This window comes from Bufo gargarizans, chromosome 11, assembly GCF_014858855.1.
Source record: "Bufo gargarizans isolate SCDJY-AF-19 chromosome 11, ASM1485885v1, whole genome shotgun sequence".
Taxonomy (NCBI): domain Eukaryota; kingdom Metazoa; phylum Chordata; class Amphibia; order Anura; family Bufonidae; genus Bufo; species Bufo gargarizans.
The window spans coordinates 40,859,279-40,885,123 of record NC_058090.1 but is presented as its reverse complement, the minus strand read 5'-3'; the positions used below and the strand labels follow the sequence as shown (position 1 = coordinate 40,885,123).

The following is a 25,845-nucleotide window of genomic DNA, read 5'->3' as shown; positions in this document are numbered from 1 at the left end:
CAGGCGAAAGTTTGAGTTTTGCTCTGACAGATCCAGGAAATTTGTTTTATCCACAAAAGAACATTGTATCAGACTTCTCAAATGGTATTGGCAGGGTTATCTGTATAATATTTTCATACGCTGTAGACAAAATAAATTCAATAAAATTGTGTATAAGCTTTCCAAAACTATGCTGAAATGATCTGTGCTTTTAAGAATTATTTTTATGTAGTGATCATCTTGCCAGTGTACACCAGTGTAGTCGCTACCCAAAGTACATCATTGTCTATGACTATCTCATTAACTAAAGGGGTCGTCCAAGATATTTAAAAATGTGGCAGAGAGCAGGGGGCTGTATGAAAAGAGGAAAAAATCCACACTCAACTTTTAAGTTTCTAGTCCCCGCTGCTTTGGTACCCACTGGCCCTGCAGCGGTCACATGCCATTCATTATTCACGTGATTGCTGAAGCCAGTTGTTGGCAGCAGTGGTCAGAAGTGCGTGAACAGCATGTGATTGAGGCCTGCGGTCATTTGAGCAATGAACGGCGTGTCACTACTGCAGACCCAGTAAGAATTGTGTAGTCGTGTAGTGGAGGCGGCATTGAGGGTGGTCATGGTCCTCATGGTGGCTAATCCTGCTACAGCACTCCCTGGGCCATGCCTGGAGTGCGTGGAGGGGAGCAACCCTTCTTCCTCTCTGGGTATATGGACTTTGGGGTCTTCTTCCTGACACTAGCCACTTGTACCACAGAAATGTATGGTTAGCATCTCCATAAGTGAACCATATTATACTATAACATTATTTTTGTAGCAGTGAACCATAGCATTAACCCTTTAGCAGTGAACCACCAGGTCGCTGCAATTCGAACACAGGACATTTTAAGGGAAATCTCTCAAAACATAAATTTGCTTAATTTATGCAAATTAGACCCTTGGTGCAATGCTGCCATTGCATCTAAAGCTCCACTCGCTTTCCCTGCTGACCAAGCCCCATCGCCTTTCAGTGACAGGGCCAGGCAGTGAAGATGTAATCACACATGGCCTTGAACACATCGCATCAGCACGTTTGGCAATCCCAGAGGGGAACGCATAGGCACAAAAGTTCACTCAAAGCAGGGGGGGTTGCAGAAAAAGTTGGTGAAGCTTGAGGTGCAATGACAACACTGCACCAAGGGGCTCATTTCCATAAATGGGGCCAAGGATGGGGCCGAGTGAGTTGGATTTAGCTGCCAAGGGCAGAACTACAAAGTGCGTTGTCTTTATATGCAGGTATCTAGTGAGACATTCTCTTTAAACAGTGAGTGTTATTTCTTCACTTCATACAGCTCTCTCACATTTTTTTTAAAAATCTTGGAAAACTATGCAGCTCATTATTATTATATAGCGTTGTTTTCTCATTAGGTTCTGTGACAACAGTAATGTTGTATTGCTGTTGTGGCTGCCATGCATCCAACATCTTCCACTTAAATAGTTTGCCTTTTTTGTGGTTATTTTGAATCAATTTGTACCATGTAATACAGAAAAATGCTACCGTACGTGAAAGGTGAATTAAGGTGTAAAAAAAACAAATGACTGATAACCTGTGTTCACGTAGCTGCTCACTTTATGTATTTTAATAATTTAATACATAACATTTGTATGTTTCGTTCCAGAACCTCCTGACTGATCTTGCAGCGGGGAAGGCGCGTCTAGATGAGATTAACAATCTGGCTGATAAATTGGTCAAGACTGCCCCCGACAGAAAAAATCAGATTCTGGGCCACCTGAAGTCTATTGGTGATAGGTATGGTACCTTTATTACAATTGCTCACAAGCATTATTGTGAAGACCTTGGGTCAGGGATGCACAACCTTTTCTGGTCCAACGTCCACATTATCAGGCTTAACCAATCCCAAGGGGCGGAATAAAACCATCTAGAAGTATATGTCACAAATGCCAGAAAGTTGTGGCTGTTTCGACCTCCAGGCCTCCCACCTAATGGGAGAATGTGGGTTCCCTTCCCCTCTGTTCGCACTCCATTTTAGGTTAGGTGAGTTGCTGACAAAGACAAGCATGTGTGTGACTAGATGTTTTGGGGGGCGCAGGTTGCATGTGGCCCACCGCAGGTTGTGAACCCATGCCTTATCTGATCCATTTATTGATATAGTTTATCAAGCTGTAAAAGGATGGTCCTCCATCAAAAAGTCTATGGAAAAACAAAAAACGCTGCACCCCGGGCGTGCCAAGGGACCAAAAAACTCCCAGAAAACTGCCTTAAAATGGCGCTACAAAAAGCAGTGTTTGTAAGGTGCTTTCTGATTTCCTATTGACCAACATGTTACATCTTGCTGTGATATTGAAAAAGATGCCGCCAAAAAGGGTGCCATTTTTAAACAAAATTTAGTGTGAAACCACTCTAACTGCATCTAGTTTGTCTGAGCCTGGAGGTAGGCACTGCAAAGGATGTTTTCAAAGAAGGAGCAGGACCAATGAGGGCATAGTGATAGCACGGGACAGTATGGCAAGGGTAGGATTAGTAATTAAGTGAGCTAATGGTGTGGGGGGGAAGGTGGAGTTTAAAGGGGTTTATGAGATTATAATAAACATGGCCGCTTTCTTGCAGAAAGTGTTCTACCCTTTGTCTGGTGTCCAGCTGAGTTAAACTGAGAATACCACGCCGTTGCACAAGAGAGTCATGGTCTCTGGAACAATTCACAGCCATGTTTTTCTAATCTGATACAAACCCTTTAAATAAGTTTATTAAAGTAATAATCGTTCCTCTCGCTCTCACAGCTGGAATCGCTTGGAAGTTTTGAAAGAAGAGAAAGGCGCCGAGCTCATCGGTCTGGCTGATGTAAAGACTTTCCTCCAAAACTGTGAGAATATGGAAACCCTGATACAGGAGAAGAGAAATGAGCTGCAGGGTTCTGAGCCCTCCGGGAACATGGAGTCAGAGGAGCGCCAGTGGAAAGCACACGATAGGGATATTGATGCGTTGGAGAGAAAAATTGCTTATCTAAAGTCTATGGAAGAATCGTAAGTGCCGTTCAAGAATTGGCCACACAGGGTATTAACTGGACACTTGTTAAATAAGTATAATAAATATATGCTTCGCTCAAGCAGGAGACTGTAGGTCCCATCCTCATTCTTATATTTAAAGGGGCTGACAGGTTTAGAAACCTACAGGTACATAACGATCTGATGCTCAACATTAATTAATGCTAGAAGCATCAGGTACATATACACCTGGCCAGCAGACGCAGGTGCCCTCCTGAACTCAACTTTATCACCGTCCTCAATATGGTCATTGGGCACTGTGGCATTTGGTTTACTTGGGCCATTTTTTGTATTGCTGGCCCTGCCGATTTCTGTTGTCCCCACCTACTTATGTTGTGTCTTGTCTTGGCCCTGTCTACTTGTGTTGGCTGCTTTCTGTCAATTTGGACTCGCCGACAAGTTGAGGCCAATTTTAGTTTTTCGTGTTTTTTTTTCCAGGGACACTCTAAGTTCCCAGTGCACCCCTGACTACAAGAGTGCCAGCTTTTTTGAGGGACCTTTCTAACAAAAAGAGATTTGTACATATTTGAAAGCCCCTTTTAAAACAAAATCTTCTTATATACCTTAGTAGTGATTGTGTAACTACTGAAAAGGAGTCCTCCACTCTGGACCTCCATCCATTAGCTAAATCCATAAGCCCTGTCCAACTCTACCCTTGATGGTAGAGAACCATGGACCTTGTCAGCCATTGCAGGGAAAATGGTCATTTACTTTGCAGTTTCCCTGATGTATTATTTAATTCTTTCATAATTATTTGTTTCAGAATGAGACACACAAATCCACAGGAGAGTTTAGCCATCAGGAAACAGATTGAACAAATGGAAAAACTTCTTGTACAACTGAAAGAAGAGGCTCAGGTGAAAAAGGACAGGCTTCAAAAGGCCAAAGATGAAAAGACTTTCCTACAGGATAGCCACAGACAAATGCTCTGGGTCCAAGACATAAAGGAGAAGTTAACAAGTGAGGAGACGGGCACGGATGTAGCATCTGCAGAACAGCTCCTCAGGGACCACCGATATCTGCTTAAAGAGATTGAGGGACAAAGAGACAGGTGAGAAGGAACCATGGGATTAACTGTTCTTATTTAAGGTAAAGGAATTATTCAGACAATTCATTATATTAGAGGACGAGTGGAATATACCTGTGTGCGGCCATCTTCTGATAAGCTACTTTGGAGTCAATTAGCCTGCGATTTTTCTTGGACCATATGACAAGGAGGCCCATAACGAGGTTGTCCCATTTCAGGAGAATATCTGACAACACAGGGGATCTGCCTGTAATAAAGAAGTGATCGTTACTTACCTGACAGATCCTGCACTGCCGCCTCAGTTCTCCTGACTGGGATATGTTCACCTGGCTGCAGCGGTGATAGCACGTTGACAGCATGTGACCGCTGCAGCCAACCAATGGTATATCTTTATTGCCTCTGTGATGCCAGTGATTGGTTGTAGGTGGATCCCCTGTATTGTTCAGTTTCCTCCTGAAACCAGACAACCTTTTTTTAAATCATATAATTTTGTATATTATTTTTTTTTTGACAATTTACAAAGCAATTACAACATTAATCTTACATCTCCGCATTGGGTGATACAGATACAGAAAATAGACATTTCTCTTTGCTTTCTCTTTTTCTCCATTTATATTGCTGACCCCATAACCCCTCCCCCATTTCCCACCCCTTCATTCCGGTAGAACTAATAGCCAATTCCATGCATACCAGCCATTGGTCCCATAACTTGCCAAACTTTAGAGTTTCCCCTTTCCCACCCTCTTTTCTTAAAAACCGCCTTCTCAGACATCACCATTGTACTGACTTTACACTTAAATTCTTCTACCGACGGGGGAGTAGTCTGCATCCAGTGTAGTGCTATTAATGTCCTAGCCACATATAACCAGACCTTTAATTGTTCACTCAAGCACAGCAACTCAGGGTTTGTAAACCATACATCCTGATGGCATTCTATGTGATTGGTTGCATTACACTAACTTAGATTTCTTTTCCGGCATGTAGAATAATTGAACTCCAACAAATGGGTAAAACTGTATTCCAGTCCAGCAATAGCCCTGAAGTGCGAGACTCCTTAATGAGCCTCATTCAAGAGTACAATGAGCTCAGCGATTTGTGGGTAGAAAGAAGAGAGAAACTTGAACAAGGTTTGGAGCTGCAGCAATTTTTGCGAGAAGCTGACAGCATTAATGCAGCACTTTCCAGCCATGAAGCATTTCTGAGGGTCAATGATCTTGGGGTAAGCACGCTTGATGACTGGTGTTTATTAAAGGATAATGCACTACAGAGTCCAGGACTGTCAAACCCGATATATATATATATATATATATATATATATCTCTATATCTATACTGTCTAAAAGCAATAACGTTTAACTTAGCATATGTTCAAAAACAGGAAAAACTTTTATGGGGTGAAATTGAAAAATAAATCTGCCATTTATTATACTTACAAAATTGATAAAATCACAAGCATGTAACAAAGATTAAAAGCTAGTTTCCCGTTGTGTGCTGGATGCTTGATGGTGGTTGCAGGACTTCACTATTCTCTGCTCCTTTCTCTGATTAATAAAGGGAAATTAGGAACGGAGATTTGACTGGAATCTACATTGTGCAGAGCAGTGATTGACTTCTCCGCAGAAAAATCTTAAACTTTTCATGAATCTCAGACTGGTTTGGCTTGTTCCCACTTATTGAGAGCAGCGTGGGTTTTCTCTGAGAGGTGACACGTCTTATTAAGTGTCCATGAACGGCGTTATCTCCGATCATGGATAATGTCCTCAGTTGTCAGTTTTGTAACACAGCCATCATCCGCTGGCTAGGAGCTGAACCAGCACCATATTTAAACTCCCGACACCTATGCTTCTGGTGTTCTATCAGCTAATTAAACTCCATGGTGGGGGATTCTGTTACGGTTTGCTTTGGGTCCCTATGACTTTTATAGTTTGTGCTGTTTGTATCCTTTCCATTATTAATCATGCTGCTAATGATTTCAAACAGCCTGCAAATGTTAAGCCTGATATCGTTGGAAAGTAGAATGATGGGAGTTAGATTATGAAAATACCGTATTTATTATAGTGAACAAATAATTATAAGCTTTTTTTATTTTAGAAATTAACAATATTTTATTTCTAGCTGATTTATACTATATATATATTTTCTGTATTTCAGGACCAACTGGATACAGTGCAGAGTCTTTTGAACAGACACAAGCAGTTTGAGAAAGTGTTGTTGGCTCTAAAAAATCGAGTTGTCAGCCTTCAAACAAATGGAGAGTCCCTCGTGGCAAAAGATCACTATGCTACTCCTTTGTAAGAAACCTTTTCACAAACAATGTGCAGTTGTCTCCTGAATAGTGGTATTAATAATGCAATCTGTGACTTAATGCCATGCGTCCTGCAATGTACAAGACTTGCCAAAAATGTGACTATTCAGAATCATTAATTGGGCTTAATGCCCCCAGTAAGCGGCAGCCCAAGTCCATATTACTGCTGTGCATACCTATGCCTCCTACAGTCACTATAGAACCCTATAAAGGTTCAGTTCAGTGCAACTGCAGAAGGTTTGGGTATTTCAGCCATAAAACTGATGCCAAAATGCAATACAATACAGTTCTTGAGGGTGGGGATGAAGATTAAAGGTTTTAACTTGCTTCGCAAATGAGAAGCACTTTAGAGGCTTTCAGTTTGTGCCATTTCTGTGCATTGTTTTTTCTTCATTAAGCTGCAAAATTGAATCATTTCTATTAAAAGGGTTTTCTAAGTCTTTACAATGGATGACTTATTGTCAGGATAGGTCATCAGTTACTGATCGTTGGGGGTAGGACCCCCACCGATCAGCTGTTTGAGAAGGCAGCGACCTTCTCCCTGCTCACTAAGCACATTGCTGTACATTATATAGCGGCTGTGCTTGGTATCATAGCTAAGCCCCATTAACTTCTATAGGACCGAGCTGTGCCTTGGTCATGTGAACGATGAACGTGATGTCACGTGGCCTAGGAAAAGCTGGAGAAGGCCACGGCAATATTGCTGACACCATTCCTTATCAAATAGCTGATCAGTGGGGGTCCCGGGTGTCGGACTCCCACCGATCAGACACTGATGAGCTATCCAGTTGTAAAGTCTCGGAAAACCCCTTAAAGTACTAGGCGCAAAGCAATACATAGCAGGGAGTCTTAAATTGTCTCCAGGCTGCATAGACTTTTTATCAGCTTTCACACAAACGATTTTTCCATCCAGATAGGATACGTGAAGCGAGCACATAGCATCTGGACTGAATCCTGACCCATCTTTGCGTTCAGAAAAAAATCGGAAACACTATACAATCGCTGCCAAAACTGATTCAACTTGCGTGCATCGTTTTTTTCCCCCAAACACATCCTTACACAGTCCGTATCGCTCGTGTGAAATAAGCCAGTTTAACCACTTGCAGCAGTCATTTTTTATAGGCAGTTGTCGATATACAGTACTTGAAAAATATTTATTACTCTCGTCTGGCAGGATAAAACAGAGGGTGTCTGATGCTCAGAAGAGATACAATAATTTGGACCAAAAAAGTGAAGAAAGACAAAAGCAACTCTTGGATTCCTTGAGACTCCAGGTAATATTGGACTTTCTTTTTCTAGAAGCTTAAATTACTACTCATCAAATAGTCATACCATCCGAGGCTACATAAATATTCAACATTTAAGAGAACAATCTGTGTCTTTGCTTGAAATGTACTTAGCTTAATGAGATTTGAGGAGGGTATGGGGCTTATAATGCCACTGTACAGCATGCCACGTAATCATAGACATCACGCAACAGGTAAGGGAGGCATTCAAAGGGATGTCTGTAGTCGAAACGCTGGCAGGCATGTCTGTGGCTGTTATCTGATGGGGGTCAATATGTGAGTGTTAGTGCTTTAAAAAAAAAACTGATTAACCAATCCATACTGAAGTCATAATGTTTTAAGACTGGAAATGGGCTAAGTTCAAAATCCTTATACTTATTAATCTATTGACTGCAACTTCCTGATGGTTTCCAGCAATAATATGTTTCTTTCTTAATTGGGCACCCAAATAAATTAAACTTAGAGAGGTTGTCCGGTGTTCTCCTGGATCCTCCAGCAGTAAAGAAGTGGTCAGTACTTGACTGACAGATCCCGCTGTGTCTCTCCGGTTCTCCCGGCTGCAGTAGTGATGTCACATCAACAACACGTGACTGCTGCAGCCACTCACCACAACCATGGACATCCATGTGTGATCCTTTTTTAATGATCCATAAAAAAAAAAGATTAACTACTAGTGAAAAAGAACAATGAGACGCACCTTAGAACTCTGGCCGTGCGGATGTAAACATTCTGAATCTTTGCGTCTACAAAATGGACACTGATAAGTGAATAAGACTTTAGCCTGGAACTTACACATTACGTTTTTGTGTTTTGTTTTTGATGAATGGTTGAGGCAATTCCAGAATTAGGTTATAAATGAGCACAAATGGATAGCCTGACGTATCTTCTCTTGTATGATGTATGTACTACTGGCTTCGACTCTAGAAATTGCATCAAAAACTGTCACAAAAACTACATGTGTGACTCCAGACTTTTTTCTTTTTTATTCTCCCACTGACCCACCCAGCGGGACCCGTAAAGATGTGTACACTTACCTACTCCGTTCTAGCTCCTTAGATCCTGGGCTATCTTCACCTGATTTCCAAGCCCCGTCTGTCAACTTCCTGCACGGACAGGGTCATGTGCACCGCGGCAGAAATTGATTGACGTGCCCCCAAGCGGCACATTACCCAGCAGTGGCGTGCCCCCAAGCGGCACATTACCCAGCAGTGGCGTGCCCCCAAGCGGCACATTACCCAGCAGTGGCGTGCCACTTGAGGGCACATCACTGCTGAGGCCAGTCATTGTCTGCAACAGCACACATGTTCATGCAGGATGTTTTCAGACAGGGACTGTGTAGTGAAGACAGCACCGGAGCCAGAACCAAATGGTAGGCAGCAGGTAAGTGTAGAATAGATTACAGTACAGTTATAGTATATGATGTATATTTTCTACTAGATCACATTTAATTGACCTCGTTTTACCTTTTCTAAAGGAATTTAATCGGGAGGCCACAGAACTGTTGGTGTGGATGGAGGAGAAGTATAAAATTGCCTTAGATGAGTCATATCGGGACCCAACTAATATCCTCCGTAAATTAAAGTGGCACGAGGCTGCTGAGCGAGAGATGGATGCCAACCAAGTGTGCTTTGAAGACTTAGTCAAAGTTTGTATTTAATTTCTTCAGCCTAGATAACATACATGTATGTATTAGATATGACATCATATTTACAAGTAATCGGGAAAAAAAACACAGCATTTAATAGAGGAGACTCGCTCTTTGTCCAGTAACATTACCTCCTAAAGCTAGCCACGTACTCTTATCGCAAGGTGTGTCCGACCATCATGAGGTTCATATTGAGGAATTCTGATTGTCATACTCAAGACAATCTCCTTGTTATGTTCAAGTCTTCCCTTTTTCTTATTAAAAAGAAAAGGGGAAAAATATCATCCTTCTCCTATTCAGTTATCACATTACACACTTCATGTACAGACGCACCTCATTTATGCATTTTTGCATCTAATTACTTTGTGATACACATCCTTATGGGACTTTCATACAAAGGACAGGCAGACAGCCTCACTGAAATTCCCCCAAAAACCCGCCATGTCTCTTCTTGGTGCAGCCGCGGCCTTAAGCTGCGCTCCGCGATCCTCAGCGCTGCCTCCCATAGAAATGATTGGGAGGCAGAAAGGGCACGGCTGCTAGCAAGCTTTTGGCAAAATTTTGGCACAGCTGTCCACGCCAAAATTTCGCTGTAAAACTTGTTGTGTGAACGCACCCCCTAAAGATGATCGGTCTGCACTCTTTCTTTTTTAAGAAATGCTTGATATACAGTAGTTCAGGATCATCTCTTTTCAGAAACCTGAATTGTGCCATCCCTTGACAGGTTCTAAAGCTTGGCAGGTCCTATTAAGCCCTCTCTGCCAGTAATCCACGATCTTCATCGTACAACTGGCCTTAGGGATGTGCATGACTATCCTCACAGTATAACCTGATGGTGTGTTGAATGTAAGGGAGTGAAGCCTTTATATCTTACTATGTAAATATATGAATTCCTATACAGGACGCCTAACCAGGGATCTCACTGCACTTACTATTATCCCTGGGCGCCGCTCCGTTCCCTCGTTATGTCCTCCGGTATGTTCGGGGACTTGGTTATAGTAGGCGGAGACTTGGGACTCTTGGTTATAGTAGGCGGAGTCTGCCCTTGTTCTGCTGGGCGTCTCCTCCTCCTAGGCTGTAGCGCTGGCCAATCGCAGCGCAGAGCTCACAGCCTGGGAGGTTTTTTTCTCCCAGGCTGTGAGCTACGATTGGCCAGCGCTACAGCCTAGGAGGAGGAGACACCCAGCAGAACAAGGGCAGACTCCGCCTACTATAACCTACTGAGCGAAGATACCGGAGGACATAACGGGAGAACGGAGCGGCGCCCAGGAATAATAGTAAGTGCAGTGAGATCCCTGGGCGCTGCTGTATATGTCAGGATACTTAGTTCACAATGTTTTTCCAGGTGAAAGGTCCTCTTTAAAGGGAATCTGTCAGCTCTGAAACACCCCCCAAACTAGAGTAAGCGGTGTATAGTGTAAGTGATGCCGAGTCCGGTTATGTCATTTTTATCATCATACTCACTTGCTGTGCTCCAACAAACCAGCAGTAAAATACATTAAGAGGACTCCTGACCTCACACACACACACAATGGAGGAGTCCTCCCAATGCATTTTACTGCACAGCGTCAGAATGAGGATAAAACTTACATAACCGGACTCGGCACCACTTACTCTATACACCGCTTGCTTTAGTTCAGGGGGTGTTTCGGAGCTGACAGATTCCCTTTAAGCACTTATGAATCAGACGATCCAACGTTTGCTTTGTAAATGTCATCTGTATGTGCTAAAAATATTTCTAGTACATCGGCTTCACCTACAATTATGGCATAACATTGTGGTAATATGCATTACACCGAGCCTGGAACTGTTTAATAAATTATGTTTTTTTTTTGTATATATTTAACCTCTGCTAAATTTTTTATTAAACTGCTCAAGTTAAAGTCAGGCTTCTGTTGCTGATGTTTGCCTAAACCAGTACACATACAATTATAGTCTCTGTATTTATTAAGAAGCAGTGATATCACAGGCACTTCAATGGGTTGTATGAGATTGTAAAAACTTGGCTGCTTCTTCCAGAAAGGGCTCCTTTCTTGTCCATTCACTTGGATAGAGCTGAGCTGCTATAGCGCATAGTTCAAGTGTGGCACTGAAAGACAGCGGCACGTTTTTCTATTTTTCTTCAAGTAATTTTGTTACGTATATGACTTGATCAGAAACCTAGTGCACAAAAGGGAAGGTTTTCTTCTTGGGATCTACTGCACCATAAACTCTACTGTCTTAAAGAGGTTATGCCACGATTGATGTAAATATTGAAAGCAGACATCATATAGAACATGATACGCAATACCTTCCTAACAAAGCTAGAACCAGCCCTGTACCGCATATAGATCCAGACATATTCACTGCTCTAATTGCTCTGCTAGATTATCTTCACCCTGGCAGCTCAGGGGGCATGTCCTTTCTGCTACATCTATCTCTATCTCTGTAACTGCCACAGCTTCTAACAGAACATATGGCTGGTTGCAGTTGAAGATTTAAACTGAGCGTGTGTGACCACCTTAATGAGACAGACAAGAAAGGAGAGAACAAATAGCAGGTGGCGCTATACATTTGCATTGTATTTAATAACTCTGTGCCTATACAAAACTTTTAGTTACATGCAATTACAAACTAATTCAGATCCAGATACTGGTTTAAAAGAATATGTTTCGTGACATGACCCTTTAAGGCCCCTTTACCCAAGCTGACAATCGTGGCAATGATCGAGAAGGAGCGTTCCTAGGAACGCTCGTTTCCTGTAATTGCCCTGTGTTAAGGCGCTGCCCATCACCCAGTGATTGAGCAAACAATCTTTCATTGGGTGAAGGCGTCAGTCTGGTGCAGACACCTAAGTCATTGTTTCTGGGCAGCAGATAGTGCTGTCTAAACAAGGATCTGTGGCCCAGAAGCAGTAGAGATCCCTCATCCCCATACAGAGAAGATGCTTGCTGCATGTAAATGCAGCTCTCACCTTCTGTGACACACAGGCAAGTATTGGGACCAAACGGTTCGGCCTCGATAATTTCCTGCTGTGTAGAAGACCCTTTCGTTGAATTTGATATAGATCAGGAATTGGAACGCGCAGTCATGTGCACTGCTGTTGCACCCCTGATTTTGCGTCTTAATTTTAATCAAAAATGTCATTAAAAGTAAGTAATCATAGAAAGTCTTCCATGTCGTCTGTGACTTGGTGTCCTATCCTACCGTGAAATCATCCTGCAGAGAAGCAAAGTACTATAACTACGTTTAATGGAGCTTGATTACTCCGACTATGAGATTGATATTTATCTTAATGCAAATATACAGCCTTTAAAGGGAACCTGTCACCGGGATTTTGTGTATAGAGCTGAGGACATGGGTTGCTAGATGGCCGCTAGCACATCCGCAATATCCAGTCCCCATAGCTCTGTGTGCTTTTATTGTGTAAAAAAACCCTGATTTGATACATAAGCAAATTAACCCGAGATGAGTACTGTACGTGAGAGGAGTCAGACACAGGACTCATCTCAGGTTAATTTGCACATGTATCAATTCGGGTTTTTTTACAAAATAAAAGCACACAGAGCTATGGGGACTGGGTATTGCGGATGTGCTAGCGGCCATCTAGCAGCCCATGTCCTCAGCTCTATACACAAAATCCCGGTGACAGGTTCCCTTTAAGCATTTTTAAAAATAATATATAAGTGTTATTCACTTTCTAAAGAAATGTGACAGCGACAGTTATTATACAGAACCATCTGTTTCTTTTCCCATCCGATGGGGTTCCTCTAGTAATCCTCAGGAAGTAAACGGATATATAACAAAGGATAATGGAGCCACAATAAACACATTATAGCCTAACCTATTAATGAGTCCTGAAGTGTCAGCGTTTTAGAAAATGGTTGTCGACAATTGGTTCTGCATATTTTCCATGGTAGGTTTAAGAAGACTGTGATTTGAGTATATTCACACACATCCTATGTATTTATCCGGTGACAGGTCGGACAGCAGCTGCTAAGAGAAGATCATTATGAAAAAGCTTTTATCCAGTCAAAGATGTTGGAAGTCACACAGAAATGGCAAGAGTTAAAGCAGAAGATGGCCGACAGAGGAGACAAGTTGAGGCAGGCAGGACAGCAAGAACAACTGATGGAATTGCTGCAGGTCAGCCAGTAACCTTGATTCCAGATCCTTTCCAATGATGACCAGGCATCCTCAAACTGCGGCCCTCCAGCTGTTGGAAAACTACAACTCCCACAATGCCCTTCTGTAGGCTGATACCTGTAGGCTGTTCAGGCATGCTGGGAGTTGTAGTTTTGCAACAGCTGGAGGGCCGCAGTTTGAGGATGCCTGATATAGACAAGCCAAAGACTCACAGCACTTCCAGCTGTAGTGAAGTCGCGTTCATTCACACACGTTCAGAGATTGCAGCGTTTGTCCTTCTTGGTATAGTATATATATTTGTCTTACGTTTAACGTATAATAAAAAAAAAAGTATACATTAAATGGATGTGTCAGATGGATGCCATACAGTGGAATCTGCCTCGTCCATAACCATAGTTTATTGTAAAAATTATTTATATTTATGTTTTTTTTTTACTGGACTCTGCGGAATGGAAAAATGTAGTGTGCTGCACTTTTGCATCTTTTTTTCCAAAGTATACGTTAAACGTAGGGCAAAAATGTGATGTGAACCCAGTCTTAGGCGATGTTCACATCTGATTTTTGCTGTACATCAAGCAGGTATATTTGAAAACAGAAAAAACATATAGAAACTTAGGGGGTCATTTACTAATCTGAAATACAGCCTATATTAGGCGTATTTCAGGAACAGATATCTGCAACTTCGCCCCCTCTCATGCCAGGTCTAAAATTGTGGACGTGGCATGGGCAGAGAAGGGGCCGGGCTGGCAGACCCGTCTCATTTATCATTTTCAAGTCTAAATGTAAGAGCTCAGAAGTTGTCTTACATTTAGATCAGTAAAATCTGTAGATCTGTAGATTTAGTAGATCTGCCGAAGTTATGGAGAAGCCTGTGTCTCTACATAGGTTTGACGGATCTACCGCCAGCTATAGGACTTTATTAAGACCAGCGTCTAAAACGCCGGTCCTAATAAATGTGCCTCTTATTACTTGACGTTCCCATAGACTATAATTGGGCAAAAGTAGTTCAAAAGTGCATACTTGACTTTGTCATTGTTTACGTTTCTGTACTTTTTTCATTTTTTTTTTGCAGGACAGAATAGCGTAGCGTACCACGCTTCTCTGTCCTTCCAAAAAAAGTATAGAAAGGTATACATATTATTATTTTTTTTACATTGCAGTGAATAAGAGACGGTGGGAAATATAAAACAATCCGTTTTCATTCTTTGAACCTTTCTTTTTACTGGAAAAAAAAATCTCATTTCCTTTGATAAATCTTTATTAAAAAAAAAAAACGTTTAAAGGTTTAAGAAAAAAAATCTTTTTTTTTTAAACTGACACAAATGTATTGAAATGTATGCACATCCATCAAATGTATATGTAAAAAAAAAATAATTATAGATTACCACAAAGTAGCGTACCCTTGTATACTTATTTTTTTACGGTATGTCTAAACGTGTCCGTATGGCATACAGCAAAAACGAGATTTGATCAGCCCCTTAGACTGTAATGGCATAATCATATCCACGACAATAGACGACCGAATACTGTATGTTCCCTGGTGATAGGAATTAACCACTTCAGCCCCGCTAGCTGAAACCCCCTTCATGACCAGAGCACTTTTTACACTTCGGCACTACACTACTTTCACCGTTTATCGCTCGGTCATGCAACTTACCACCCAAATGAATTTTACCTCCTTTTCTTCTCACTAATAGAGCTTTCATTTGGTGGTATTTTATTGCTGCTGACATTTTTACTTTTTTTGTTATTAATCGAAATGTAACGATTTTTTTGCAAAAAAATGACATTTTTCACTTTCAGCTGTAAAATTTTGCAAAAAAAAATGACATCCATATATAAATTTTTCGCTAAATTTATAGTTCTACATGTCTTTGATAAAAATAAAATGTTTGGGCAAAAAAAAATGGTTTGGGTAAAAGTTATAGCGTTTACAAACTATGGTACAAAAATGTGAATTTCCGCTTTTTGAAGCAGCTCTGACTTTCTGAGCACCTGTCATGTTTCCTGAGGTTCTACAATGCCCAGACAGTAGAAAACCCCCACAAATGACCCCATTTCGGAAAGTAGACACCCTAAGGTATTCGCTGATGGGCATAGTGAGTTCATAGAACTTTTTATTTTTTGTCACAAGTTAGCGGAAAATGATGATGATTTTTATTTTTATTTTTTTTCTTACAAAGTCTCATATTCCACTAACTTGCGACAAAAAATAAAAAATTCTAGGAACTCGCCATGCCCCTCACGGAATACCTTGGGGTGTCTTCTTTCCAAAATGGGGTCACTTGTGGGGTAGTTATACTGCCCTGGCAATTTACGGGCCCAAATGTGTGAGAAGAACTTTGCAATCGAAATGTGTAAAAAATGACCGGTGAAATCCGAAAGGTGCACTTTGGAATATGTGCCCCTTTGCCCACCTTGGCTGCAAAAAAGTGTCACACATCTGGTATCGCCGTACTCAGGAGAAGTTGGGGAATGTGTTTTGGGGTGTCATTTTACATATACCCATGCTGGGTGAGAGAAATATCTTGGCAAAAGACAACTTTTCAAATTTTTTTATACAAAGTTGGCATTTGACCAAGATATTTTTCTCACCCAGCATGGGTATATGTAAAATGACACCCCAAAACACATTCCCCAACTTCTCCTGAGTACGGCGATACCAGATGTGTGACACTTTTTTGCAGCCAAGGTTGGCAAAGGGGCACATATTCCAAAGTGCACCTTTCGGATTTCGCAGACCATTTTTTACACATTTTGATTGCAAGGTACTTCTCACACATTTGGGCCCCTAAATTGCCAGGGCAGTATAACTATGCCACAAGTGACCCCATTTTGGAAAGAAGACACCCCAAGGTATTCCGTGAGGGCCACGGCGAGTTCCTAGAATTTTTTATTTTTTGTCGCAAGTTAGTGGAATATGAGACTTTGTAAGGAAAAAAGAAAAAAAAAGAAAAATCATCATTTTCCGCTAACTTGTGAAAAAAAAAACACATGCGGACGTCTGAATGGAGCCTTACAGGGGGGTTATCAATGACAGGGGGTGATCAGGGTGATCACCCCCCTGTCACTGATCACCCCCCCTGTAAGGCTCCATTCAGACGTCCGTATGATTTTTACGGATCCATGGATACAATGATCGGATCCGCAAAACACATGCGGACGTCTGAATGGAGCCTTACAGGGGGGTTATCAATGACAGGGGGTGATCAGGGTGATCACCCCCCTGTCACTGATCACCCCCCCTGTAAGGCTCCATTCAGACGTCCGTATGATTTTTACGGATCCATGGATCGGATCCGCAAAACACATGCGGACGTCTGAATGGAGCCTTACAGGGGGGTGATCAATGACAGGGGGGTGATCAGGGAGTGTATATGGGGGATCACCCGCCTGTCATTGATCACCCCCCTGTAAGGCTCCATTCAAACGTCCGCATGTGTTTTGCGGATCCGATCCATGTATCCATGGATCCGTAAAAATCATGCGGACGTCTGAATGGAGCCTTACAGGGGGGTGATCAATGACAGGGGGTGATCAGGGAGTGTATATGGGTGATCACCCGCCTGTCATTGATCACCCCCCTGTAAGGCTCCATTCAGACGTCCGCATGTGTTTTGCGGATCCGATCCATGTATCCGTGGATCCGTAAAAATCATGCGGACGTCTGAACGGAGCCTGACAGGGGGGGTGATCAATGACAGGGGGGTGATCAGGGAGTTTATATGGGGTGATCTTGGGTGATCAGGGGTTCATAAAGGGTTAATAAGTGACGGGGGGGGGGTGTAGTGTAGTGTAGTGTTTGGTGCGACTTTACTGACCTACCTGTGTCCTCTGGTGGTCGATCCTAACAAAAGGGACCACCAGAGGACCAGGTAGCAGGTATATTAGACGCTGTTATCAAAACAGCGTCTAATATACCTGTTAGGGGTTAAAAAAAAATCAGATCTCCAGCCTGCCAGCGAGCGATCGCCGCTGGCATGCTGGAGATCCACTCGCTTACCTTCCGTCCACCCAGAAGAGCAGGGCCGCCGGCAGGACGCAATCCTGCGTACGGCGGTCCTGGAGTGGTTAAGGTTCTGCCACAAAATATTTTTTTAAACCTGAAATTAAGGAGACCACAGATATATTTCGAAGTACTACTGCGGTTTGATTTTTATAGTTGCTGAACTTGACACCAGTGCCCTGATTTTGGCAGTCGGCCTTATTGAAGTGGTGTTTATGTCTGATCGATAAGAAAAATCTGCATTTATTTCTGCTACTGCCGTGAATGAGAATAATGCAATTTGTGAATTCTTTTGAATATATGGTCATGGTTGGTAATGTTTTAAAGGAGCAGAATAGTAAAGTGTGCAACACCTCTTAATGTTTCTAATCCAGGATGCCAAAGTGAAGATTGAGAAGATAGAGAAGATACTGCAGTCTCCGGAGTCTGGACATGACCTGAGAACTAGTCGAGACTTGCTGAAAGAGCATCGTCAGCTGGAAAATGAGAGCAGAGAGCTGGCAGATAAAATGAACTCAATTGTGTCCCGGGCTCAGAAGATGGCCACCAATCATTTCAACTCACAAAAAATCATGGATGAAACGATGAAGTATCTGAGGAGGTAAATGAGTTTATGGTACTGCTGAAAATACAGTAAGACATAAATAACAACAAACATTTTACAATTGACCAGAAATAAATTAATATCTGCACAGGCCTTGTCCCTCTACTAATGTGCTTCTTACCTGGCATGCATGACAGTTAAATTAAAGGGGTTGTCTGACTTAGACAGCCACTTAATGTATACCCTATTAGGTCATATAGACTTAATAGAGGAGGTCTCCTGCTTGAGACCTTCCTTTATAAACGCAAAAACACAAATGCAATCGCACTCTGCAACCAGCACTCTGCCCTGCCTCTATGCTGGATGTTGAATGAGGCATTGGCGTACATTTTGGCCAAAGCGTAATAAGCCACTCACCACGTCAAGGTCGCCTCTATGTGCACCTGCATACAGGGTTGTGCTGACTGAACCCCCCACATTTTTTACCTTCCTTTATAAGCCTGCTAACCAACAGTGGCTTTTGCTCTGGTGGACTGTCCCATCCGTGTATTGCATTCATATGAATGACTGCTTTGAAATACTCAGGCTAATCTCAGACAAGCGGATCCACTGTGGAAAACACTGTCTGTGTGGGAGCGTGATTTCCCATTGTGGACACTGCTGCTTTCACAGGACTGCAGTCCGAAGGCATTATAATGATTTATAATGCTGTGCGTCTCTGAATTGTCTGCATCTACTGAACTGCACTGACATAATACCGGGCAGTCCTGTGAAAATGTTTTCTGCAGTGGACACACTCATCTGAAATTAGCCTAATACTACATTTCTCCTGCAGTGGTCGCTGCAGGGGAAGTGACTGACCACAGCTTCCACCATTAGACCTCACGAACACGACCGTTGTTTGGGTCCGCACCCGAGTTGCACTTTGTGCAGCAAGGAGGCGGACCCATTCACTTCAATGGGTCCACATCCGTTGCTCAGTTCCGTGGCCTTACAAAAAAAAAAAATAATACAACATGTCCTATAAGTATAGGTGTTTCTATAATGGGCGTCCCGTTCCGTCCTGCAAATTGTGGAACGCACACAGGCGGCATCCATGTTTTGCGGACCTCAAAACGTTGCACTGTTGTGTGCATGTAATCTTAATCAGCGGATTGCTGGACTAGCTTCAATCGCAAATGAGTTGACATTCATGAGACAACCCTTTTGAGGCTACATTAAAGTCTATGAGAGATCATTTATTTGTAGTTCTCCATGGTCTGCAGCAATGGAGGCTATTGCTGTAACACTGAGCAAACTAACACACATCTGTTTGCAGATTTGAATCCCTACAAGAGCCTTTGACCAAAAGAGGAGAATTCCTGCAAGCCAAAGTGAATCAATATGAGTTTTATCACTACTGTGACCTGGAGGCGACATGGATCTCTGAAAAGATGCCGATTGCCAGCTCCACTCATTTTGGCAAGTCATTGGACGCAGCACAGAGTTTGCTTCAGAAACATAAGGTACTATGTCCTGTGACACTGGATTTATGCCTCATATTTCAACGCTTTGATTCACAATACAAGTTCTGCTAATCTAAGTACTCATGCTGAAACATGATCTAAAATCCATAGATTTCATGTGCAAACAAACTCATAGGATAGAAAGTTTTGATTTGTATTTTTTCTTTAAGATCTGATGCAATGTCTAGTGTCTGTATATTGATCTTTAGTGACTATATACAGTCCTGATCAAAAGTTTAAGACCACTTGAGAATGCCAAAAAATCATATTCAGCATGGCTGGATCTTAACAAGGTTCCAGGTAGAGCTTCAACATGCAACAAGAAGAAATGGGAGTGAGACAAAACATTTTTTGAGCATTCAATTTAATGAAAACATCGGATAAACTGAAACAGGCTGTTTTTCAGCTGATCAAAAGTTTAGGACCACACCTCCCAAAAAAAAACTAAACCCCCCCCCCCCCCCCCCAAAACAGAAATCCAACTTCCAAACATGAACTCAGTAATGAGTAGCTCCGCTGTTATTGTTTATCACTTCCAAAATTTGTTTCGGCATGCTTGATGCAAGCGTTTCCATGAGGTGAGTGGGAACATTACTCCACGTGGTGAAGACGGCCGCACGAAGGCAATCTACATGTCTGGAACTGTTGTCCATTTTTGTAAACCCCTTGCCATCCATCCCCAAAGGTTCTCAATTGGATTTAGATCAGGGGAACACGCAGGATGGGCCAAAAGAGTGATGTTATTCTCCTGGAAGAAGTCCCTTGTCCTACAGGCATTGTGTACTGTAGTGTTGTCCTGTTGAAAAACCCAGTCGTTACCACACAGACGAGGGCCCTCAGTCATGAGGAATGCTCTCTGCAACATCTGGACATAGCCAGCGGACGTTTGACGCCCCTGCACTTCCTGACGCTCCATTGTTCCACTGAAGGAAAAAGCACCCAGACCACTATGGCGCCCCCTCCACTGTGGCGCGTAGAAAACATCTCAGGTGGGATCTGCTTGTCATGCCAGTAACGTTGGAAACCATCAGGACCATCAAGGTTAAATTATTTTTCACCAGAGAATAAAACTTTCTTCCACCTTTGAATGTCCCATGTTTGGTGCTCTCTTGCAAAGTTCAAACGAGCAGTTCTGTGGCGTTCAAGGAGACGAGGTCTTTGAAGACGTTTTTTGTCTTTGAAGCCCTTCAGTCTCAGATGCCAGTCTGATGGTTATGGGGCTGCAGTCAGCACCAGTAAGGGTCTTAATTTGGGTCGAGGATCGTCCAGTGTCTTGACGGACAGCCAATTAGATCCTCCGGCTCAGTGCTGATGAAATTGTTTTGGGTCTTCCACTTGATTTTTTTGTTCCATAACCCTCAGGATCATTTAAGAAATTCCAAATGACTGTCTTACTGCGTCCCACCTCAGCAGCGATGAACGCGCTGTGAGAGACCCTACTTATGCAGTTCAACAACCCAACCACGTTAAAAAATAGTTTTTTTGCCTTTGCCCTTACATTGTGTGACTACCTGACAGAAAATGACAATGAATCCACATCTTTACTCAGATTTGGCCATTTAAAGGCATGTGGTCATTATTTTCAATTAATTGAATTTCTCAAAAAATGTTTGTCTCACTCTCATTTATTCTTGTTGCATGTTGAAGCTCCTACTTGGAACCTTGTTAGGATCCAACAATGTAAAATATGATTTTTTGTCATTTTTCAAATGGTTTTAACTTTTGATCAGGACTGTATTTGGAAACATAAAATACCTAACAAGGATTAGGAAGGTTCTCATAGTAGTCAGTTACTGATTACATTTTCATAGGCTGTTCATATTTGTTGAATGCAGCTCTGGTAAAGTACCATCAAAACAACAGACACCTTGACACACTCCATTAAAAGTCAATAGGGCCCTTCAGACGCCCCTGGTGTAACATATCCAGCAGAATGTTGTAGCTTCTGTTGTAAATGGAAACCTCAAAACAGATGTGGACATAGCTTTACTGGTTGCTTTACCTACACATCATATAGATTTATTAAACCGATGAGCACAATGGTCACCGACTGTTGGAATATTCAGGGCGACTTCACTCAAACCACATTTTTACTTCTAAGTGGCATATATCCTTTAAAGGGAACCTGTCACCATGAAAATGCAAAAATAGCTACAGGCAGCACGTTATAGAGCAGGAGGAGCTGAGCGGATTAATATACAGCTTTATGGGAAAAGATTTAGTAAAACTTGTATTTTATGCATTTAAATTCCTGCTCATTCTGGGCTTTGAAGTCCAGGAGACGGTCCTATAAGAGATTGACAGCCTTCCCTCTATGAGGCGGAGGTCCTATCAGTGATTGACAGCCTTCCCTCTATGAGGAGAAGGTCCTATCAGTGATTAATAGCCTTCCCTCTATGAAGAGGAGGTCCTATCAGTGATTGACAGCCTTCCCTCTATGAGGCAGAGGTCCTATCGGTGATTGACGCCTTCCCTCTATGAGGCAGAGGTCCTATCAGTGATTAATAGCCTTCGCTCTGAGGAGGAGGTCCTATAGAGGGAAGGCTGTCAATCTCTTATAGGACCTCCTCTTCATAGAGGGAAGGCTTTTAATCACTGATAGGACCTCCTCCTCATAGAGGGAAGGCTGTCAATCACTGATAGGACCTCCTCCTCATAGAGGGAAGGCTGTCAATCACTGATAGAACCTCCTCCTCATAGAGGGAAGGCTGTCAATCACTGATAGGACCTCCTCCTCATAGAGGGAAGGCTGTCATTCACTGATAGGACCTCCTCCTCATAGAGGGAATGCTGTCATTCACTGATAGGACCTCCTCCTCATAGAGGGAATGCTGTCAATCACTGATAGGACCTCCTCCTCATAGAGGGAAGGCTGTCAATCACTGATAGGACCTCCTCCTCATAGAGGGAAGGCTGTCAATCACTGATAGGACCTCCTCCTCATAGAGGGAAGGCTATCAATCACTGATAGGACCTCCTCCTCATAGAGGGAAGGCTGTCAATCTCTTATGAGGCAGAGGTCCTATCAGTGGTTAATAGCCTTCCCTCTATGAGGCAGAGGTCCTATCAGTGATTGATGCCTTCCCTCTATAAGGAGGAGGTCTGTAACGGACCGTTCAGCACACAACTCCGTTCAGACGATATCCTCCTTTCAGATTGACAGGCAGTTACTGCAAGCACCAATTTCCCGAACTGCAAGCACGTGAATACTCCATACTCCTAAAGGGAAAACGCATGAAGGCTGTATACAGCCGAACAGGAAAAACCATATGAACAGTTTACACTCCTGGCAGTCGCACTGTAACAGCATACACTCCTATCCCCCCCCCCCCCCCAAGAACGAGACGACGCTTCGCTTGAGGGTTAAGCAGAACACACTGTCCTGGGGCATACAGCCTCTTTTATGTTCCCTTGTCAGTCCAGAGGAATACCCCCTGGACCTATACATTAACCAATAAACATATTATAACACATACAATGCAAGTACAGCAGCCAATCGGACACAATGGGACAATAGAAACCCACCCAGCATATTCCTCCCCTCTGTCTAGGAGATAATTGAGTAGATACAGAAATTGACTCAATTATCTCCTAAGCTGAAAAGTTACACTTCTTATAAATTGTTACAACTTTGTGAGTTTACATCGTACATACATATAACTTATATCAATTTAACCAGTATAACTTAAACCTATCCAAAATTCACTTGAATAGGTTCAGGGGGTTAAAAGTTAGTAAAAGTCTCTTTTTTATCACTTGCAAGCATGGCTTTTCCTGCCCAAACCAGTATCTTAAAGGGCCGTAATCCAGGGGCAGGAGGCAGGCAAACAGCCCCCTCCAAAACACCGTGGTGAAGTGGCTTTCGCCACAAGGTCCTATCAGTGATTAATAACCTTCCCTCTATGAGGCAGAGGTCCTATCAGTGATTGACAGCCTTCCCTGTATGACTGTGTATACAGGGATAGCTGTCAATCACTGATAGGACCTCTTTTCTGGACTTCAATGCCCAGAATGAGCAGGAATTTACATGCATAAACTACTAATTATACTGAATCTTTTCCCGCACAACTATACATCAATCTGCTTAGCTCCTCCTGCTCTATAACCTGCTGCCTGCAGCTCAAACACCATGTTCAATGTGACGGGTTCCCTTTAACCCCTCCAGGACCTTGGACGAGAATGCTCATCCTAAAAGGCCAGTACTTTGCGCCTCAGGACAAGCATTCTCGTCCTGCGGTCCTTCCTCCCCCCCTATGTGCGGTGCCGCGATCTGCAGCACGGATCTGGCTGTTACTGACAGCCGGATCCCTGCTGCATCCACCAGCATCGGTGATCATGCTGATGCTGGTGGATTTAACCCCTTATATGCCGCGGTCAGCGCTGACCGCGGCATATGGGAGGTCTGTGTTCCCTCTTCTTAGCCATTGGGTCCCCGCGCTACGATGGCGGGGACCCAATGGTTGCCATGGCAGCCCTAAGCCATTCCAAGGCCTTGGGGCTCGGCATGTACGGAGGCCTATGAGGCCCATCCCCAGGCTGGGTCTCATAGGGAAACTAGTGTATTACACTGTGTAATACACTGATAGTCAATGCAGTACAATACAGATGTATTGTGCTGCATTGAAACGGGGATCAGACCCTGTAATGTTGAAGTCCCATAGTGGGACAAAGATAAAAAATAAAATAATAAAAGAGAAAAAATGTGTTTTTAACAATAAAACAAAATTAAAGTTTCAATAAAAAAAAGCCCCTTTCCATAAAAAGAGACATCTAAAATTGTAAAAAATAGAAAAAATAAATAAAAAAACAAACATATTGGGTATCACCACGTGCGTAACAACCTGCTCTATAAAAATATGACATGATCCACCCCATCTGGTCAACACCGTAACAATTTCTTTTAAATAAAAACTGTGCTAAAAAAAAGCCATTTTTTTGTCACCTTTCATCACAAAAAGTGTAATACCAAGTGATCAAAAAGTCATATGTACCCAAAAATAATACCAATCAAACCATCAACTCATCCTGCAAAAAATTAGATCCTAACTAAGACAATTGCCAAAAAAATAAAAAAAGATAGGACTTTCAGGAAATAAGGACACCAAAACATAATTTCTTTGTTTCAAAAATGCTTTTTTTGTTTGAAACCAAAAAATATTTTTAAAAACAGACATATTAGGTATCGCCACGTCCTGTAACAACCTGCCATATAAAAATATCACATGAGCTAACCCGTCTGGTGAACACCGTAAAAAAATAAAAACGGTGTAAAAAAAGCCATTTTTGTGACCTTACATGACAAAAAGTGTAATGCCAAGTGATCAAAAAGTCATATGCACCCCAAAATCATAGCAACCAAACAGTCATCTTATCCCGCAAAAAATGAGACCCTACCTAAGACAATCAACCAAAATATAAAAAAACTATGGCTCTCAGACTATGAAGACACTGAAACATGATTTTTTTTTATTTCAAAAATATTATTGTGTAAAACCTAAATGAATAAGAAAAGTATACATATTAGGTATCACTGCGTCACAAAAAGTGTAATAGCAAGTGATCAAAAATTCATATGCACCCTAAAATAGTTCCAATCAAACCGTCATCTCATACAGTAAAAAATGAGCCCCTACATAAGATAGTCGCCCAAAAAATAAAAAAACTATGGCTTTCAGAATATGGAGACACAAAAAATAAATAAATTCAAAAATGCTTTATTATGTAAAACTTAAACAAACAACCAAAAAGTCATATTTGGTATTGTCGCGTCCGTAACAACCTGCTCTATAAATACCACATGATCTAACCTGTCAGATGAACATTGTAAATAACAAAAAATAAAAACTGTGCCAAAACTATTTTTTGTTAACTTGCCTCACAAAAAGTGAATAGAACAACCAAAAATCATATGTAGCCTAAAATAGTACCAACATGACACCTTATCCCATAGTTTCCAAAATGGGGTAATTTTTTTTGAATTTCTACTCTAGGGGTGCATCCAGGTGTCAAATGTGACATGGCAGCTTAAAATTATCCCAGTGAAATCTGCTTTCCAAAAACTATATGGCGTTCCTTTCCTTCTACGCCCTGCCGTGTGCCCGTACAGCAGTTTATGACCACATATGGGGTGTTTCTGTAAACTACACAATCAGGGCAATAAATATTGAGTTTTTTTGGGCTGTTAACCCTTGCTTTGTTAGTGGAAAAAATGTATTAAAATGGAAAATCTGCCAAAAAAGTGAAATTCTGAAATTTCATCTCCATTTTCCATTAGTTCTTGTGGAACACCTAAGGGTTAACAAAAGTTGTAAAATCCGTTTTGAATGCCTTGAGGGGTGCATTTTTGGGTGATTTCTATTATGTAAGCCTCACAAAGTGACTTCAGAC

The 25,845-nt window shown here is 42.1% G+C and overlaps 1 protein-coding gene across 1 annotated transcript in view; it reads left to right on the top strand.

Moving 5' to 3' along the window:
- The window catches only part of SPTBN5 (spectrin beta, non-erythrocytic 5), a 250,075-nt gene that overhangs the window by 53,487 nt on the left and 170,743 nt on the right, over positions 1–25,845 (top strand). Inside the window, 10 exon segments of the mRNA XM_044271814.1 lie at positions 1,633–1,763; positions 2,753–2,995; positions 3,780–4,067; positions 5,028–5,262; positions 6,194–6,333; positions 7,522–7,621; positions 9,108–9,278; positions 13,239–13,403; positions 17,784–18,010; positions 19,272–19,458. Of these exon segments, the coding sequence (XP_044127749.1) occupies positions 1,633–1,763; positions 2,753–2,995; positions 3,780–4,067; positions 5,028–5,262; positions 6,194–6,333; positions 7,522–7,621; positions 9,108–9,278; positions 13,239–13,403; positions 17,784–18,010; positions 19,272–19,458 (1,887 nt within the window).